Source organism: Hippoglossus hippoglossus, chromosome 9 (genome assembly GCF_009819705.1).
Source record: "Hippoglossus hippoglossus isolate fHipHip1 chromosome 9, fHipHip1.pri, whole genome shotgun sequence".
NCBI classification, from domain to species: Eukaryota; Metazoa; Chordata; class Actinopteri; order Pleuronectiformes; family Pleuronectidae; genus Hippoglossus; species Hippoglossus hippoglossus.
In genome coordinates this window covers 13344172-13363555 of record NC_047159.1, presented here as the reverse complement: position 1 = coordinate 13363555, position 19384 = coordinate 13344172, and the positions used below count along the sequence as shown (strand labels likewise).

The 19384-nt window shown below is 45.0% G+C and overlaps 2 protein-coding genes across 7 annotated transcripts in view; one reads left to right on the top strand and one right to left on the bottom strand.

Moving 5' to 3' along the window:
* Positions 1 to 773: 773 nt before the first annotated feature.
* LOC117767713 (L-serine dehydratase/L-threonine deaminase-like) lies at positions 774 to 3260 on the top strand. The gene is made up of 8 exons (XM_034595538.1): positions 774 to 841; positions 1032 to 1188; positions 1375 to 1414; positions 1508 to 1647; positions 1879 to 1970; positions 2446 to 2673; positions 2759 to 2883; positions 2972 to 3260. The coding sequence occupies exons 2-8, from the start codon at positions 1036 to 1038 to the stop codon at positions 3163 to 3165; spliced, it is 972 nt and encodes a 323-aa protein (XP_034451429.1). The 5' UTR covers positions 774 to 841; positions 1032 to 1035; the 3' UTR covers positions 3166 to 3260.
* A 3730-nt stretch (positions 3261 to 6990) lies between these two features.
* The window catches only part of LOC117768483 (probable E3 ubiquitin-protein ligase HECTD4), a 34313-nt gene continuing 21919 nt past the window's right edge, over positions 6991 to 19384 (bottom strand). For 3 of the 6 annotated variants that reach the window (XM_034596854.1, XM_034596853.1, XM_034596855.1), the window contains exons 50-76: positions 19133 to 19370; positions 18876 to 19012; positions 18653 to 18779; positions 17968 to 18105; positions 17726 to 17862; positions 17478 to 17638; positions 17216 to 17397; positions 16918 to 17123; positions 16694 to 16824; positions 16388 to 16593; positions 16101 to 16280; positions 14290 to 15683; positions 13988 to 14195; positions 13672 to 13895; positions 13425 to 13570; positions 13230 to 13333; positions 12764 to 13001; positions 11831 to 12021; positions 11596 to 11742; positions 11364 to 11483; positions 11111 to 11266; positions 10894 to 10997; positions 10411 to 10632; positions 10142 to 10308; positions 9819 to 10014; positions 7937 to 8159; positions 6991 to 7417 (exon numbers count right to left, since the gene is read on the bottom strand). In XM_034596854.1, coding sequence (XP_034452745.1) covers positions 7281 to 7417; positions 7937 to 8159; positions 9819 to 10014; positions 10142 to 10308; positions 10411 to 10632; positions 10894 to 10997; positions 11111 to 11266; positions 11364 to 11483; positions 11596 to 11742; positions 11831 to 12021; positions 12764 to 13001; positions 13230 to 13333; positions 13425 to 13570; positions 13672 to 13895; positions 13988 to 14195; positions 14290 to 15683; positions 16101 to 16280; positions 16388 to 16593; positions 16694 to 16824; positions 16918 to 17123; positions 17216 to 17397; positions 17478 to 17638; positions 17726 to 17862; positions 17968 to 18105; positions 18653 to 18779; positions 18876 to 19012; positions 19133 to 19370 — 5820 coding nt within the window. In that variant the 3' untranslated portion in view covers positions 6991 to 7280. The remainder of the gene's footprint in view (positions 7418 to 7936; positions 8160 to 9818; positions 10015 to 10141; positions 10309 to 10410; positions 10633 to 10893; positions 10998 to 11110; positions 11267 to 11363; positions 11484 to 11595; positions 11743 to 11830; positions 12022 to 12763; positions 13002 to 13229; positions 13334 to 13424; positions 13571 to 13671; positions 13896 to 13987; positions 14196 to 14289; positions 15684 to 16100; positions 16281 to 16387; positions 16594 to 16693; positions 16825 to 16917; positions 17124 to 17215; positions 17398 to 17477; positions 17639 to 17725; positions 17863 to 17967; positions 18106 to 18652; positions 18780 to 18875; positions 19013 to 19132; positions 19371 to 19384) is intronic. The other 3 variants (XM_034596856.1, XM_034596857.1, XM_034596858.1) reach the window with 1 other exon arrangement.

Sequence of the window (19384 nt, the reverse complement as noted above, 5' to 3'; positions counted from 1 at the left end):
TATGTCACACATTAGTTATTGTTAAGTGTCAGCACTGAGGGGAGACAACCCCTTTTTTGAGTTCACCCAAAGGTCATGAAATGCTCTGATTATGTGTAATCTGCCCCCCCCCCCCCCCCCCCCCCCCCGCCCCATGCATTGTACTTTGTACAAAATATCATATTGATAACATGATAACACAACGCGATAACAACCTTTTGATTTTTCAACACGCACCACTGATTGCATAGATATGTAACTGCTCTTGTTCTGACTTTTTATGTAAGGCTCCTCTTTTGTATATTTTGATCTGTGACCGTGAGGCAGCAGCTCTGCTCCACCGGATCGTTCAGGTTTGAGCCGTCCAGGCTGTCCCCCGAGAGGCCGAATTAGGAAGTTGAAGATCTGGGCGAAAATAGTAGCGACTCTTTAGGTAATGTCCGCGGTGTGTTCCGGTTTAGATGCGAGAGTAAAATGTCAGGGGTGGTCTCCGAGGAGCAGAGCACATGGACCGTTATGTTGATACGTTTGGAGAGATGACACTTTAAAAGCTTTGTATCTGTGGTGAGGACTGAGTAAAGATATTAGTACAATATAATGTGCTTTATTTGATTTTCTGGGGCACAGCTCAGTCTCATCCGAGGACACTCCATTCGTCCTCGGCCCGTGTCATCCTCACGGACAGGGGGAGGGTCTGGGGCCGGGATGCCTGACGCTGATTGGTCCGTTAGTGGGCCTCCTTAGCCGAGCCCACAGCTCGAGCAGGTATATATGCACCTCAGCTGCAGGAGAGACAGGAGTGAAGAAGTGTGGGATCATTATTTACAGCACAGCGTGTCTTCCTGTCGTCCACCTGAGTCTGGTAAGTTAAAGCAAACATAAAAAAAACCCCATCTATGTTGCCTTTTTTAACTTTTGATGATCAGTGGATAATCAACAAGCAAACAGGAAATAGGCCATTTTGATGTGGACATTCATTTTTTTTGTTTGTTTTTAAGTATTTGGAAGTTTCTTGGATTAAAGACAGTCTGGGCTTGTCTTCTTCTTGGCAGTGAGATGAAGACCCAGCAGCCTCTCCATGTGGCCACTCCAGTGAGGCAGAGCCTTGCCCTGACCAAAGTGGCTGGTACCTCCATTTACCTCAAGCTGGACTCATCTCAGCCAACAGGGTCCTTTAAGATCAGGGGCATCGGGCACCTCTGCCAAACTGTGAGTCCCTTTCCCCTGATTTCATGACCTAGCTCTACTTTGTGTTGATTGATGTGTGGCTGAGATGATGGTAATAGATCCAGTGTGGAGCGCTTTGAGTTTCTCATCTCCAATCTGTCATTGCTGTGTTTACAACCTGTGATTTAAAGATTATTCACGGTATTATCTTTTGTTTTTTTAATATAGTGGGCAGAGCGAGGATGTGAGCGGTTTGTCTGCTGCTCAGGTGAGCACCAAAACAAAAAAAAACGACCCAATGCTCATCTTTGGCCCTGCTGGTGTGTTTGTGAGTAACCTTTGACCCTCCTGGTCTCAACAGGAGGAAACGCTGGTATGGCTGCAGCTTACTCTGCCCGTCAGCTCGGGGTTCCTGCCACCATCGTCGTCCCGAGCGTCACACCCAATCTCACAGTGGAGAGGCTGATGGACGAGGGCGCCACTGTGGTCATTCATGGCAAGGTTAGTTTCTTTCCGTATTATTCCGATTTTAAAATAAGGGATGGATTGTCTGACAAATGCAAGGCACCATTAGATATATGATGAAAAATAACACTGAATATGACTATTTGGATAATCAAATAGATTAATGGGCAAATACAGACGTACAGAAGGGATTATTAGGAATCTTCTATGTTCTTGAAATATTTTGAATACATCATATTAACTTAAGTTGTGGCTTGTCTCTGTCAGGCTCTAAATGAAAGCATTGAATATGGAGAGCAGCTCGTGGCCAACAACCCCGGCTGGGTGCTCATCTCTCCGTTTGACGACCCCCTTATCTGGTAAGGCAGTGTCAGTCTGTCTGTTACTGTGTCAGCATCACCATGTTCTCTTTGAAGAAATCCCTGCGTAGTCATTTATCGGTCATCGGGAGGGGAGGGGGGGGGGGGGGGGGGGGCTGGGGAGGGGGGGCTGGTAAGATAAGACACTTTCTTGTCGACGCTAAAGGAAATTGAAATTATTTTCAAAGGACTGATAGCAACACTCATATCTTACAATGTCAGTCGCACTCATGCACGGAGATGATTGCAGGGTGAAATGTCATTTCAGATACATTGTGTCTTATCACAGCGCTAACGCTAAGGGGGGGTCGACAGATAAGTCATCGGACGCCAGTCAAAGTGTTGAACTCAATCATAAATTACTTAATCATAAGAAGGAGAATGAGAAACTAGGCCACAGTTTGCACATTTAAAAAAAAATGTTGATATTGAATCTCCAGGAAACTTACAGGCAGACTGTGTTTGTGTGTTTCAGGGAAGGCCACACGTCTCTGGTGAAGGAGCTGGAGCGAGACTTAAGGCAGAAGCCGGGCGCCATCGTGTTGTCGGTGGGAGGTGGAGGCCTGCTGAACGGAGTGGTGGAGGGACTGCGGCGCGCCAACTGGGCTGATGTACCCATTGTAGCCATGGAAACCATTGGAGCACATAGCCTCAATGCCGCCATGAAGGCTGGCGAGCTGGTCACTTTACCTGCTATTACCAGGTACCTGATCACACATGTCGTTACACACAAACAATGACATTTGTGTGGATGTGACTCCTTCCTGACGTTTTATTTTACTCTCCAGTGTTGCAACCACTCTGGGCCTGACGCGTGTCTCTGCACAGACCATGAAACTGGTGCAGGAGCACACAGTTTTCTCAGAACTCGTCTCGGACCAAGAAGCTGTAAAAGCTGTGGAACACTTTGTAGGTTAGTACGACCCACCTGAACAGATGCACACTACATCTAATGTGGCCATGACACTGATCGATCCCCCCCGTGTCTCCTCTCCCTGCAGATGATGAGAAGGTCCTGGTGGAGCCGGCCTGTGGCGCGGCCCTGGCAGCTGTGTACAGTGGCGTCATCAAACGGCTGCAGGACGAGGGCAAGCTGGCGCAGAACCTGGGCCCCGTGGTCATCGTGGTGTGCGGGGGCAACAACATCAGCATGGGGCAGCTGTGGAAGCTGAAAAAACAGCTGGGTATTATCTAGCACGGCCGACTACCTCCTGACTTTCCTTCTATTCCTCCATCGGCTGGTCCCAGTCCCTGCATCCCACTGTTCATGTGCTCCACTGCCCGAATCATTCCAGACTGTGAAAACCTCCTGAGCGCTGACACATGTGAGGGGAGCAGCTGGAGGGATTTTTTTTTTTTTATTGTTTCAATAATGTTGTGATTGTGATGCTGCTCAGGTAGAGGTAGTTTGTGACTAGAGAGACCTCTATAGACCCTGGGGAGTTGACATTTGTATTTAGCAGGCTTGCTTTTTAACAGTGCATGTTTGTTGTTCCTCTGCTTTTGTACTTTTGAAATTTAACAATGAATAAATTATATTTATGACTATTCTGTCTGGGGAATCATTTCAATGGCAGTCTCTTATTCCTGCCTGCAGATGGCGTGTAAAACAAAGCATTAACTTGTATCAAGAGAAGCATGACTATATCATCAAACTTTCTTTAAAAAGCACGTTTCAAAAATGTAAATGCACGTCAAAGTGCTTCACATGTGAGTGACAAAACAGGCAGAAGGATAAAAAAGATGTTAAAAAATGAATTAAAAGCACTCAGCTTTTGAGACCAATGGAAACCAAAGCAATCAATTATAGAAAAGACGATAATATAGAAAAGTTATCATAGTGAAATATATATAATCGACACAAAATGTTGTAAAATAAGATAAACAACAATGATAAAGGAGCTGCAGCTTATTAACAATCTCTCCTGTACCATCAAGTTATTCAACAGTTCATTAACAGCCCTGGTCTCAGTGGCTGTCTTTCTCATTAAGCTCCACACACCTTCGAGGATTCACGGTGCCGTCAGAATTAGATCTGTGAGCAGCTCTGATCATTTGTGTACAACAGAGAGGAATCACAAAATTTCAAATGTATCCTCTAACTTTATATACAGCGGGTGACAGTCAACACAGACAGCTTGTTTCCTCTCCACCAAGAGAGATCCTTACATCACACAGTCGTGTGCTCCAGCAGGTCATATGGCCACTCTGCTGTAAAGATCTGTAGGTCAGGGAAGAAGATTTATGTGTCTGTAGTAGATTTTGCACAACCATAGCGGATGTCCCCACACCTTTTGCTGGACTTCCAAGCTCTTGATTGGCCGGGCTGTTAGGGATGTGGCACTTTTCGTGGCTGCACATTGGTCGGCGGGTCATTAACATGTGGGGCGTAGGGCCCTTATGTCAGAAAGAAAAGAGAGGGGACAGCTGTATGTATAGGACACATGACTGCTCCCTTTGAAAAACACCCGTGTCAACATGCTGGAGACATTCCTGAAATAACAACACGCTAATGGTCTAGACATGGTGTTAAAAATGAGAAACCTTGCTCTAAATATGAGGCTTTAAACTGATATATATATATAACAAGAAGAAGTAGAATTATACAAATTATAATAAAAACCACTGTACAGGGTTAGGGTTTTTGCTACCCATCCTATAGCTGGAGGAGCCACACACCCATAGGCCAGTTATTGGTTTTAATGTGGCTGATCTGTATATACGTTTATTATACATATATATTACATTTTCATCCGATTTTTGCTGAAGAAACTGTTTCAACATCGCTTCTGCATTTGCATACGATTCCCTTTGCATGTGGCACATAATGGAGCTGAAGGTATAGTGTGACTGAGTTGAGGAGCATGACTGGAGATCCGGCTGGAACTGGCCTGGTCCGGCACTTGCCCCTTTGAAAAGGCGTCTGCTTTACAGCCCAGTGACGTAACCAGAGCTGGTAACTGGGCCTTATATGAAGAGCATGTCCTAACGCAGACAAAAACAACGGTCACAGGAATCATTCATCATGATCACCAGTCTATATTGTCTGTGTGGACAAGTGACGGGAAGGTACACGAGGTCATGTCAAATGACTCCTTTTTAGGGCTCCTAAATAAATAAAATAAATCAGCTCCAGAAACTTGTTTTCTCAACTTCTCTGGATGTTTATCAGTTATATCTGATTAAAAACAGAAACATCCTGCAAGTGTCTGGGTCAAAAATGTAAAATACATAAAGCAGAACAGTCGAACGGTGTTTGTACATGAAGACATTTTCTTTATTGTGACACAGAAATCTCAAATGCCATTTGATTCTTTACATCTGTATAATCCATTTTAGATATGTTACGTTTCTGATGTGCAGAGGTAAGACAGTAAAATTTAAGTTAATGCAACCATAAATAATTGTAATAAATATCAAGTAAATGTACAGCACACGTTTTCGCAACACCTCTTTGAATGGATATGTCCTTTTTTTCTAACTTTATCTACTCCCCCAGAGGAGGAGGAGGAGGAAGCAGAGGAGAGCGTCCCCGTTAGCAGCGGTATATCACCCTTCAAAAGAACTGAACCAAATCCAAAACTCGCAAGCAGTTAAAACGATCCAGTGGGCGTCCAGTCGTCATGTCTGTTGTTTTTCAGTTCTATCCAAGTAAAATGGCAATTTCACTCACACAAGAAACATGTTTCACCATGAGTAGAAGAATTGAATCCATCTGAGTACAAGACAAAAAGGTGATAAGATTACTGGTATTTTCCAAAAGTTCATAAAAAATAACAACACAACAAACTGGATATCCAACAGACATCACCGAGTTTGCTCATTTTTAGAATCTTTTTCTTGCAGGAGTAGTGCAAACCGAAAATCATAAGGTGAAGTGAATTAGCAAGTAATAAAAACTGCAATCAAACATAACTTCAGACTATTTACATTTTTTCTCTATTTCATTTTTTACAAAGCTAAATGTTTGATTATGGATAAAATAAAAATAAAAAACAGCAGAATCCTGTTCATCGTTCGTCAAAGACTATGAAAAGGCAGAACTCAAGATGACGCACCGCCCCTTCCCCAGTGTTGTAGATTGTGTATGTTGGAGCAACAGGGGGAGTGGGGGGGGGGGGGGGGGGGGGGGATCTGTTGCACATTCAGTAGCAGTTTCACACAAACAATGTTGGAGAGCAGCTCATGAGAGCATCATCCTCTTCTCCAGTTTCACAAACCTGAAACGTAAGTTTATCAGAACCAGCAGGCCTCTCCGACTGTCAGCTGACCTGCCATGTGTCCGCAGCTACTTGGAAATCGAAAAATCAAAGAGCAATCCCATTAACTAATAGATGAATATGACTTTTTAAAATATGATAAATACCCTCTCTTCTGAGACTTGAATAAAATGTATTCCGTTTATATAGGCATAAGTTAGTTTGTCCTTTAGCAGTCATATTTTTTAAAACAGGCAGTAAACTACATAATATCCTGTACAGCACTCGTTCACATCTTCTGCCTGCTCGTAGCTCACGTGGTCTAAATCAGGCAGCATCACACATTGTCCTCTTGTCTGGTAGTAGTCGTACCTCTGTTTAAAATAACTCAGTGGAAGTTGTTCAGGGATTTTCTTTTCACTCACACAACCAGCGTCCCCCTCTAGAAGAGAGGCTCCTACCGTACAGCAAAGGCATGTTTCAGAAAAATCAGCCCCGCAGAGGGGAGACCGAGGGAGGCAGCTGGGTTAAGCATGAGGAGAGTAACAGGTTTGTTGCCTTTAACGTCACAACTCAGAGTAGAGATAGTTTAGCTGAGAACAGATTCTGGAGTTCAGTAGTCATGAATTGAAGAAGTTACAGCTGTAAAGATGAACTTTGTAAAGTTGTTGTATTCGCAGGAACCCTTTGGTTAAAGTGAAGGGAAAAGGCGAACATTACATTTAAATGGTGTCACAGTCGTTTCACTTCACTGCCATCCGCAAATTCAGTGCATCCAGAACAGACACTGGTTATAAGTGTCAGTGCTAATTCAGATTATCTTCCCTGAATTCCTCAAAAAAAAAAAAAAATACATCCAACACAATCATGAAGCATTTGTGTAAACGGCAATAAAAAAAAAAAGCAGGGATAAACATGCAAAGCATTAATAGCCTAACCTGAAGAAATGTTAAATGTGTGGTACAGTTGGAGCAGCTGAGCATAAAGGATCGTGGTCTGTCTCAGAGGAAGGTCCAGGGGTGTGGGGAAGGAAGCAGGGGGCAAAATAAGTGGGTGGGGGGCAAGGGGGCAGGTATATACGCTTGGGAAACGTGGGAGTTGTCGAGTCGTCTTAGCCGCTGAGAGGGTCCTCGCGGTAGTGGATGGCGTATCGTAGTTTCTCCAGCATCACGTCCAAGGAAGAGTACTGGGGCAGTTTCACCATGAACATACAGGTCTCCACGCGAATGTAGCGCGAGTCCGGCTGACCTGGAGAGCACAAACACACAGGGAGCTGGATTACAACCAAATCAACTAGTGCTCAGTCTCGTTATGTATGTTTCTCACCTAAGCTTTTCATTGTCCTGCAGATGGCCAGTGAGTTGTTGTTTAGCTTTTTTAGCAATAAAAGCCTTGTCTAGGTGATAAAAGTGAGTATCTTATCTGCAGTAAACCCTTATAACCCTTATAAATAAGGACTAAGGAAACTCAGGACAATCACACTTCTGTGTATGAGAACATCACATGTAGGAAATGTAACAGTGTGTCCTCCTGCATGGGCAAGCACACTTTATCACTATGATTCACTCTTACTAATTCAGAAAAGGCGGTCGAGCTGCAGTAAACAACATGTTCAAAGTGTGTCTTAGGCTGCAAGACAAGACGAGCTGCATTGATAATCAATATCAGTAGTTTCTGCACTGATGAACGTCACTAAGATGGACTTCACACTAAGATAGCATCCCTCATGTCCAATCACAGCGCTGTTGAGGCCGTGTCAGCCGTTACCTGCAGCACCGTCAGGAGGTGCAATCTTCATGGGGTACGGCGGAACGTGAGCAGTGTCAGGGCCCCCGTCCTTGCAGGGGCAGGTGAATGGGATGCGCTCCTGGTTGCACGCAAACTTGATGAACTTGCAGAGCTCCTCCTGAGTGAACATCTCCAGGGCGGTCCAGAAGAACTCGATGTGCTGGTCCGTCTCCATCAGACCCACCTGATACATGGTGTGAGCCTGCAAAGGGAAAGAAGCGTTGGGTGTACTGAGATCAGATTATAAAAATATCAAGTGTTTTCTCATCTCACAGGTCTGAGACAAACACGTCTGACTGAAGAAATGTTTAATCCCTATATAACAAATCCCTCCAATTTACTTAAGCTGTTTTCAGTACTTAAGTCTGGGCACTAAAATGTCCAGAAGTTAGTCTATGTGAGAATACAGCAGGAAAAAGTCCAGATAATTCATAGCAAGCAGGCTTGTTCATATGATGGCTGCAAAACTGGAAGAAAACTAATTCTAAGGAAAAGGACATGGACACAGATGTCTGAAAACAGCTGTACAATATCTATCATGTATTAACATTTAAATCTACAAGATCTTCATTAATGTGTGTTGTGTGGTTGGCCCAGAGCAGGGGTCTCAATATCACCGTTGCGTACGCACAAAACGGGGCCTGAAACATGCGTACGCCACTTCTCACGCAAACGTTGGGATTTATAAAAACAAACTTGACGGGAAAATTTGCGTATTTCCACGCAAACTCTGACCCATGCGTACGAACGTTTTGGAGACGGGAAAGTGGCGACGCAGACGTGAGGTGGTGAACTGAAGCCAGATTATTGATCCAATTCATAATTTACATTAAAACCAACAGCTTAGTTTTGCTCGCGCTACATTTCTGTTCCACACAAACCTTTTAATTTAAAAATATATAAAACAACTTACAGCAAATTACGTTTAGATTCCATTTAACAGTGGAGTTACGGAGCCGAGTCATTAATAGGTTTTAATAATATCTTCTAACACTGTGCGTGTATCATCAGATCACTGCAGTGAACGGGACTGAGCCGTTAGGCGCACAGAGCGACCTGGAGATCACTTACAAGAAATGAAGAAACTTTCCAAATAATATCCCAGAGTGGAGGTTAGGATCCACTGATGTGAGGGAATTGGTCCGATGCTCTAAATCAATAAATACTGCCGTGACACTGGTGCGGGGTTCTGCGTGATGTGTGCATGCGAATGGAAGGATGAGGAGGAAGCAAGGGTTCAGCGATGTCTGATCAGCTGATATAGATTCTATTGATCTGTGATCTGTGATCTTTTTTTTTACTTCAGGCTTGGTTCTTTCTATCGTCTCCACTCTCACTCGCTGTGTTAACAGCAGCAGCAGAGTATCAGTGTATTTTCTTTATTAGTGACATCACTGCTGTCCCATAAAATCACTCTTCACCTCCACCTCACTAACAAACACCTCGATGTCAGTGTCAGAAAGTTTCACTTCCTCTTCTCATCGCTTGATGCCGTGACTCCGTCATGACTCGCATGGAAACCCATTGGTCAGCAGCATAATTTAATATTCATGCCGTGCTTTGCATTGACCATTTATGGTTGAAAGTGGGCGTGTAGAGGGCGGAGTTTGAGGCAGATCCACATACGAACTTTTCCAGGTGGACTGTGATTTATAAAGCGAACAGTGCGTTCAGGTGTGCGTGCGCACGGTTTTATAAATCGGAATTTCCTTTGGCGTACGCCATTTCCGGCTTTTGGGCGTACGTACACTTTTAGTATGAATCCTACGCAATGTTTGATAAATGAGACCCCAGGTCTGTATCATACGTGGGGGGAGTTATAATGTAGCATAAACAGATTTCAGATAAAAGTAAGCTTTACCTTGAGGAACTCCAGGTTGATGTAAGGCAAGCCGCAAGTACGCAGCTCGATCTCTAGGGGGCTGAGCATGGTGAGCAGCTGCAGGGGAATGATGGAGGCCAGCCCTGCACTCACTGCTGTCATACACTCAATGTTCTGCAGCTCCCTGAGACGAAGGCTCCGCACCGCCCGCGCATACACATCCTTATTCTCCCAGCTAACACGCACATGAAGAAGAATACAACACATCCAGAGTGAACACAGACCAATGTACAAGGGTTTGTGGGTAAACCCAGTTCTATATCAACACAGACATGAAAATCAGCTGAGCAGGTTTCATGTACCTGACAGTGAGTCTGCGACCTCCCTGACAAAGCTCCACCTCCTCGCCAGTCATAGTGATGTAGGTGAAGGTGCAGCAGGGCCTGCTGGGAGAGTCCGGACTTTCTCCTGAGTGGTGCTGGGAGGAGATCTCTGCACACAGGCCCTCCAGCTCCGTCTCGTCACTCACCTGCAGAGTTTAAGAGCAAATAAAATCAAGTTGTCATGGCAGCAGGGAAAGGAGCCTAACATCAAAAAGCAACGATGCAGAAGACATCAAGGTAGCCCTTACATTTTCAAACTTTTTGACGTAGTTGAATGTGAGAACGTCAGCGTCTTGCAGGTCCTGCTCTGGGTCCAGGGGCTCGCCCACCAGACCCTTCCAAAAAGAGCCAAGTAGGTCAAGAGGAAGTGGGACGTCTGCACGGATGGCTATGCCCAGAAGTTGACCAAAGAAGTGCAACAACTGTTCCTCTGCATAGCTTATAGGGCATGGAGTCAGTATGTACTTGCCCTGAGGAGGACAAAAACACAATCATGACTCATACTACACTGTCGGTGATTAACTTTGTTGTGGCAGATAGGCTTCTTAGAAAGACTGTTGTTTGGATTGTGATATTCACAGAACTCTCCAAACTCCAAACATTTAATGGTTAAGAGGAAACTATGAGATTACAGTATCGCGCCAATCCACACAGCATATATCTTGTTTTGAAGAAAAAAAGTTTGTAAGCCAGGACAAACTGAAAACATGTCAGATACTAAAAGACGTTACCTTGTTACGGTTTGCTGCAGCACTGGGGCAGGGGAGCAGCAAAGAGAGGGCAGAGCTCTGTAACTCCTTACACACCTGCCACAGGAAGTGTCTGAAGGAGCCACCTAGAGACACAGATCCATAAAAGCATCAGTCGGGTTTGTAATAGAAACATTATCTTGACAACTAAGAAACTGTCAGATGGTGCAGAAGAAAGATGTGAAGGAGAAATTCTAACTTGTGCCATGAACTTCCTCTCCAGTGAAGCGGATGTTGAAGGCATAGGTTGGGTCGCCTCCGCTGGCCAGTTTCACACAAAGCTGGGACGACGGCACACATGACAGCTGGCGTGCGGCCTGACAGAAATACGTGTTCTCTGATGATCTGATCTCACCTGAAGGACAAACACCAGAGACACAGAGAATGTTTGCATGAACCAGTACGAGTGGTATGAAAATGTAAAAGATAAAACAGGCAAAAGGAACAACTACCTCCCACTATCTCTAGAGGGTCCAGTGTAATCTCTGGAGCGGCGTGGTCAGCTGTTCGCTGTACTGTGGCATTTAGTACTCTGTTCATTACTGTGACCTTAGTGTCGTAGAAGATAAGACCTAAGAGGACAGAAACAGTTTGTGTTGTTTTAGGTCAATACACTGTCACACATCACAACAATGGCACACATAGTAACTTAGCATTCTAGACCTGTGCTGAGATCCTGCTCACCTTTGGCCTCACACAGCAATGCTGCAATGCTGTTCTGATAGGTGCTAGTTTGTCTTAGCTCTACCAGCGGCAGGAAGAAAGTCTCCAGGGAGTTGTTGAGGGACTGCAGGAGAGCGAAACGCAGACGCAGGCTCTCCACAGGCACGTCTGAAAACACACAAACAGATAAATATATAGCAGACAAAACAACGAGTGAGAGTGTGGGCATGATTTACTGCACAGGACGGTTTCTTACTGAGCAGGCAGGCCACACGGGGATCAGCAGTGTCACTGGTGTCCAAGTAGACTTCATGGGGGTGTAGTCTGGCTGGTGTGATGGCCAGGTGACGGCACAGCCTGTTGATATACTGGACCAACGCCACATCCATTTCCAAGCTCCACTTCCTACAAGCCTTCTGGGCGTGACGCGTGTCTATACAGGTGCATCTGTTACAGAAGACAGCTGCTGTTAAACACAGATCTCTTACTCTTAGACATGTATACCCTCTAGAAAGTGAAAGAGTGTTTTTATGAGAACATAATTATATATATATCTTGTTAAGACGATCAGGATTTGGGTGAAAACATAAGCAAAATACAAAAATCAACTGCATTAGTTTACTTTGAGTACACTGCCATCTTAAAGTTTCTTAAGCCTCCTGTTGATATTCTCTCTCACTCTGCTCTGATCCAGCACATTCTGGTTTGGTTACTTTTCCCTGAGTTTATCCTTCTGCTTTGCTTTGCATTTGACATACAGCTTTTTCACTTATGCACATCATACAAAACTAAATTAACTGATTTACAAATCATTTAATAAAGCATGCTGTAAATGTTTATCATGGTGATGTCTACCTTTTTGTTCTGACCTCCTGAGCCAGGTCATTACAAATAACACAGCCATTAAATCTGACAAATCAAATATTACCATTTCCTTATAGCAGTGTAATTTCTTTCAGACATAAAATATACTATATACACTGCAGTTGTTGTAGACTGCTGACAACAATTTAAAATCATATTGACAATTTGTCTCTGAGTGACCATTTACTTATTGTTATTAATTACTTATAAAGCTAATTTAAGTTTTAAAAAAGGACAAAAGTTTTTGTTTTGAGTTTCCAGAGAGCCTGTGTGTGTACGACAGTATCTGGGTTACAGCAATCTGAGTGCTGGTTGACATTCTCACCTTTCAAAGTGGAGGTCATAACCACAAGCCAAAATTGCCCTCCAGACGCTGCGGATGTCCTGCTTAGCCCGGTCAACAGCAAATTTATGGAAGCCTTCCAGTGTCAGGTACTTCTCCTCTGGGACTGAAGGAAATACGGTGGTATGTGAGGCATGTTCACGGCTCCGGGTTCCAAAACAAGACTCTATTCTTGTTGGGTAGTAAAGCATCATAGTTTCTAAAAATGTAACCTCAACTACTGTAAAAAAAAAAAAAAAAAGAGGACACAATGGATTTGATGTCCAGTGATATTAAAACAAAGATAGTAGCAGAAAATTCAGACTTTTCTTCTGTTATTAAACCCTATTTTAAGCAACAACAAAACTTTAACCTTTGCAGAGAACATATTGTAAACACTACTTGTTAACCCCAGCATCAAACCATCCATCCAATAACATATTCTGTGATGTGTGTGATGACTACCAACCTTCAGTTTTCTTAGCAGGAGATTTCTCCACATCTTTCTCATCAGGTCTGCATTTCTCAGGAGATTTGGGCTTGAGGACTGTTTTCTTCTCACTCAGTGCCGTCCTGACAGATGCAAGAGACCAGGAAATTAAAATAAATTACTGTGTGTAAATAAGTGCTTCCTTTCTAAAGTGTTGTGTAGTAAATGACTCACCTGACACTGTTGAGCACAGACTTTTCCTTGGTGGGAGGTTTGGTGATGGGCCTCTTGGTGCTCACCACTTTGCCTTGATGCTGCTCTTTTCCAGCTTTACTGTATTTGTTCTTATTGGGCTTGGGGGTACCATACTTTCTGAGAATCTGAATAAGAACCAAATTATTGTGACACACATAAATGCACATGTAGTATTAACAATGGGATCATGCAATCCATCCACTACTGTACACCTTTTGTTCTGTACCTGTGTTAGTTGATCTTCGAGTACTTTCTTGGGAGGTCGGACATTAGTGAAGAAAGTATGCAGGAGGTTTCCAGGCGTCTGAGCGTTGATCTGCTCTTTGCTGAGATAAATGTCAGACACTTTCACTGGCTTGGCCGGTGTGAGGCTGAGCATCTGCTCCGAGTGCACGCAGCTCTTAAAGATGTCTGTGAGGACATCCCGCGCTCCAAGGACAAGCTTCTCACCTTCAAATGAGGTCACAGATCATTTAAGATGTTAAACTGCCAGAATAAATGTCACAGAAGCAGAAAATATCTGATCAGAGTCAAACACCAACCTCTGACGGATTTGTCCAGGAAGTAGTCTTCAAGGGCGGAGCTTCCCTGTGTGTCAAACAGGCTTTGGTTAACGCTGGAGGCTGTGAGGATCTCTTCATTGGTCAACTCCATTAGCTCCTCTTCACCTTCCAGACTGGACAATCCTATCAAGTCACTGCTGTTGAAGAGACTGGCACGGATTTTTTCCACTTTGGCCCGAGACCGAACCTATAACCCACAAAAGAAACATAGGCATATTTACCCAGAACAAAACAAAACTCAAAACAGCCAGGATTCATTATTGTGCTCTTAATTATCCCACCTCAATGACAGCATAGCCCTTGATGGGCCGAGCCATGACGGCGTTGCTCTCCAGTGAGGTGACTGTGTGCACAGAGCCCCCATCTGACACCGACGGTGTATCTGCGTTGTCGAGAGGCTCCCCCAAACTGCCGAGACTCCCCAGGCTTCCTGTACTACACAGGGAGGTATCGAGACTCTCCTGACTAGAAACAGTCTGGGGGTCTTGGGGGCCTTGCTGCGGGTAAGTAACAGCCGAACCTGCAGCAGCAGGAGTCAGAGGTTGGACAGCCTCCTGATCGACTGAGAGTTCACTGGCAGTGCGGGAGACTCCCTGAGAGGAGCTGCAGATGGATGTCTGGCTGGTGGAAGCCGAGGCGCTCACACTTAAAGCTGGAGTGGCGCTGCTGGAGCTGTCGGGACTCTCAGGACCTCCGTTGTTGGGGAAAGGGCGCTCCGGTTCAGGGCCTGCTTTGCCATCCTGAGGGCTACAAACCCCAGCTCCAGCTTTGGGCTTCTTGGGGTCCTCTTCCTGCAGAGGGATGAAGACTTCATCTTTGAAGAGCCCTCCATGTGCGTTGCAAGCCCTGCGGATAGCATTTCGAACCACGGCCTCCTCCAGGTGCGTGGGGATACCTGAGAGCACCAGCAGGCGACTGTGGGCAGTGGGGCCCACCAGAGCCTGGCAGGCATCTGTCACTGCGTCACTGGTGACACTTAAACCCTGAGGGTCCTTATTGGCAAGATGTCGTAGGATCATGAGGAGCGTGAGGCAGCGATGGAACCACAGCATGTCCTCAGGTTTACTGCCCGCCATGTTCAGCAGCGCACTGTCACTCTCTGACAACCGCGTACCTCCGCTCCCACGTTTCCCAGAGACTGCTGCTGCCACCGCAGCTGCTGCTCTCTCGCGCTTCATCTTTACCTTCTTGCGTTTGGAGAGTAGACTGGGGCTCTGTGGCGTCTGACCTGGGGACGATGAAGAGGACGAGGAAGAGTCACTGAGGTTAGGGGCGCTGGTAGAGGACAGGGCTCCCACTGAAGTGCCACCAACGTTGAGAGGAAGCGTCACCTCTGCGACAGCCAGACACACCTCCATCAGAGCGTGGAAGTAGGTGGAGAAGCGGCTCTGCTCTGCCCCCAGAGCCAATGCAATGCCTCCAGATGAGGAGCCCCCTGCTCCAGCCCCTCCAGCAGACCATCCCTGAGTCTCCCTGTCATAGAGCTTCCGCAGTTCTGTCTGCAGGGCCATGAGCACTGCGAGGCAGGGGTTAAGCAGCAGAGCGATGGAGCTGGAAAGACCAGCCGGGCTCTTCCTCTGCTCCAAGTGGTGGATCTTCCGCAAAACTTCAGCCAACAAGTGAAAGGTGAGTTCTTTGATGGAGGGAGCCAGATCAGTAGTCCAAAGCACACCACCTAAAACAATAACAACAATGACATAAAAAACACTGAAAGTTGTGATTCTGGAACACCTTAATGTATATTTGATGTAACTCACAAGCTTTCAAAATTCTTCAATAATTTATGGAGGTAGCAGCTAAGAATAATCAATATGTAGGTTGTGGAGTGATGTTCGAGCAAGGACTTGGTAACGTATCTCTATGTTTTTACTTCTGTGCTTTTTTAACATTTAGGAGATTTTAATTACAATGTTATAAAAATTCCAAACCAATAATTTAAGATTTAACAGTTTAAATCCACTTTTGTGTCTGTTGGAATGGTTATAGAATAGGATTTCACTATGGTTATATTATAATATTGTACTAACCAACTACACTAACAGGTTAATAGGTTAGACTTGTTAAATGTGGTAATAATGAGTGTTCAACCTACCTAGTAGTTCTACCACCTGCAGCAGCACAGACGAGGGCACGGTGTCCAGCTCATCCTCTGACTGATCAGTGCTGTCTCCCAGCTTCCACGTCAACAGCTGTTCAGCAAACGCCATGGCCAGAGGAAACTCCAGTGGCAAGGAGTGCAGCACCAGCACAGCACCAGGAGGGGGCGACACCCCTGTAATCAAGAACATGGGATATTTAATTTATTTGAATCCTGTCAGTAGAGTATTTTTTATGACAATTAAAGCAGCCTGTATGAATTTCCTTTTTGGAGTTACTCACCGAGTTTGATGTGCACCTTATCAGCGGGTATGATAACAGAGGGGTATTGATTGGTGGTGGGAGGGGGAGTAAGGCCTGTGTTGGTAGGTGAGGCATCCAGAGGATAACACACAGCCTCCATCAGATTTAGCTGGCCATTTCTGCGCACTTTGTGACCCTGCCCATACAGCATGACCCGAGCCCAGGGAGCCTTGTACAAGCTTGAGCTAATGGAGTGAAAAAGGTAAGAGAGAAATAAAAAAATTTGGATTGCAAGAAATCCATTTTCATAAAAAATTGCTGAGGTGATGAAGCAAAGTCACTCACTCTTTGCGGCAGCCTAGCTGGCTCTCCTTGCAGGAGACAATCACAAATGCAGCACCTGGAAAGCTGACATCCATGCTGACCTTTGACTCTGTCACAGGAAACTCCTCAGATGTAAACTGCTCTGGAGCATTCTGTCAAAATGAACACGTATATAAAAGGACTTTAGTGTCTTTGCAAAGTGGTATAAGGTTTATTAAATCAGGGAATTGATTAGCAGAGCTGACCTGGAGGAAACAGCAGATTTGCTTTGTGAGCTCCAGTAAGCTTTCCTCTCCTTGATGCAAGGCACGGGTGATGGCCACCGTCAACCACTCCCGGATGGGCTGAGCGTTCCCCTGATAGAACAGGTCTGTGGGAGAGCAGCTTTGGCCCTGGAGGTTATGAAGCAATGACTGGGCCAGGAGGATAGAACTAGAACTAATAGTGCCATCTGCAGGAAGAACAACATCACAGCATTTAGCACAGAAACAGAACAGAACAACTACATCACAATGAGAAATCCAATTCATACTTTACACTCACCAGGGAGGGGTGGAGCCAGCAGCTGATTGGACAGAAGCTGCAGGTGTTCCAAGGTGATGTCACGGATGGCAGGTATGTGGAAGAGACGGGTGAAGGTGTGGGGACTCTTGGGGGCAAAGATGTTGAGCAAGGCCATGCGGCAGTATAACCGAGCCAGTGCACTCTCACAGCGAAGAAGCTCCCTGAAGCAAAGTAGGAAGTTAGATGTGATTCGAAGCACAGTGTAGGAATATGAATCATCCTCATTAAGTCCATACGTTACCTATGAATCTGAATGTTGCTGCTGTCTAGTGACACTAAGCCGTTGGCCGCAGTGCGTCGAGATCCAGCAGGCGGGCGCTCCAGCATCTCAATAGGATACCAGTACCTCACCAGCACCCCCTCACTGCGCAGATAGGTCTCCACCTGCACAAGTTCATTCACCTAAAAAAAACACACAAATGCACGGAAACAAGTTAGTTTACTGATTAAAGTAACAGAGGGTAGTGAAGCATCCAGTACTGTACTTACAGAGTCCACATCCAGCACCACCCCATGCAAACCAAATGTCTTCAACATCCCCCGGATGGCAAACTTCGGCAGAGCTGTTCCCCCGGTCGTGCTGTTGGTGTTGTTGCTGTCTGGGCAGCGGATCACTACCGTCAAGCCTGTGTTCAAAAAGCAAGTTATTATGAATGGTTTTAATGCAGCTCTTACAATATTCCCCAAGGTAAGATAATTTCAGCTTCTACAGTAATGAAGGCGAGTTGAACCTTTGCGAACTTTGTCAATCGTGAACTTGTTGGCCTCATCCTTGATGTCTTCAATGGTCGGGAGATAGAGGTCACGAGGGATTCCACCGTTCTCTTCATACAAGAACTCCACGGTCTGTCTCGCAATGTCCACCATGCCTGTTTCCAATGAAACAAGCCACAGAGATAAACAATGTTAAAGCTTTTTAAGTTTAACCTGTATTAACACAATTTGGGGAAAAATTCTAAACTCAACGTGAATATAAAATATGCATCGACTCAGACTGGATATGGCATTCATTAAATAAAAGAGGCTTTTAACTTCTATCAGTTCATTTAATGTCATTTTTCATAAAGGATTTTTTTCATATTTAAAACTGTGCCCGTCTATATAATGTATAAGTGCACCGTCATTATTAGTAATAAACAGTAGAAAGCATTTCAACAGTACAAGCGTGACTCTGAAAATGGTGCCAACATGAAGTGGAGGTCCAAAATATTTTCAATTTCTATTCCATTTATTTCTATTCAATAAAAGTTCTGTCCCATCATATAATAGTTGCTGATGGCAACCCACTCAGGATTAGATTCAGACACAAAATGCTTTCACAATCTTTTTAGAAACCTTTTTAGTTTATGGATCTACTGAGCAATAATTCCTTGACTTAGTCATTAATGATAACAATGAAATTCTTTTATTCTTTACCCAGCTGCAGAGCTCCTTTGATTTGGTCCAGGCCAGATTTCCTCTCGGCCTCGTTACGGAACCTCCTACGAATGGTAGGAAACACTTTGGTCTCCCAGGCCTTGACCAGCAGGGCATAGTGGTCCTCCTAATGTCAAACCCAAAGCAGAATAATGAATAAAACATACAAGCACACAATGTCTTCTGGACACAGCGTGGAGAAGCGGGGACAGTCTTTACTCACCCTTGGGACATCGTCATCATCCTCGTCGTCACTCTCATCATCTGCTATAGGTGGAGGATGTGGGTCAGGCCCAGAGGTGACGAGGTTCTCATAGCTCAGCTCAATCTTGTAATGGCACGACAGGTCACTGTTGTACTCTGTACCAACAGGGAAAGACCAAGAGAAAATACAAATTTACCACAATAAACAATGATAAACAAGTGTAAAAAGTGAAATGCATATTTTTATTCAAACTGAGATGAAGATGATTGACATACGTTGTTGGGGAACGGCGACAGCAGCGATCCGACAAGGCGGTCCATGGGAGCCAGAGTCTGATGTAACACTTGCACCTGCGTCGTTATCGCTGTCTGAAGCCATGGCAAAGGGCAGTGCTTCAAAATTTGCACTTATTTCCTCTGCAAGGTCGACACACAAGTCGGCCGCATTTCTGTGTGCTTGCCCCTCTGCGTACGCAAACGGCCGGCTCCCAAAGTTGGCACGGATCCTTGAGTTCTACAAAACAGCAA

Bases quoted from the DNA above. Each gene is read 5' to 3' on its own strand.
- LOC117767713 (XM_034595538.1), top strand. From the start codon at position 1,036: ATGAAGACCCAGCAGCCTCTCCATGTGGCCACTCCAGTGAGGCAGAGC. The intron at 1,189-1,374 runs GTGAGTCCCTTT...TTTTTAATATAG, and splicing joins TCGGGCACCTCTGCCAAACT to TGGGCAGAGCGAGGATGTGA. The intron at 1,415-1,507 runs GTGAGCACCAAA...TGGTCTCAACAG, and splicing joins GCGGTTTGTCTGCTGCTCAG to GAGGAAACGCTGGTATGGCT.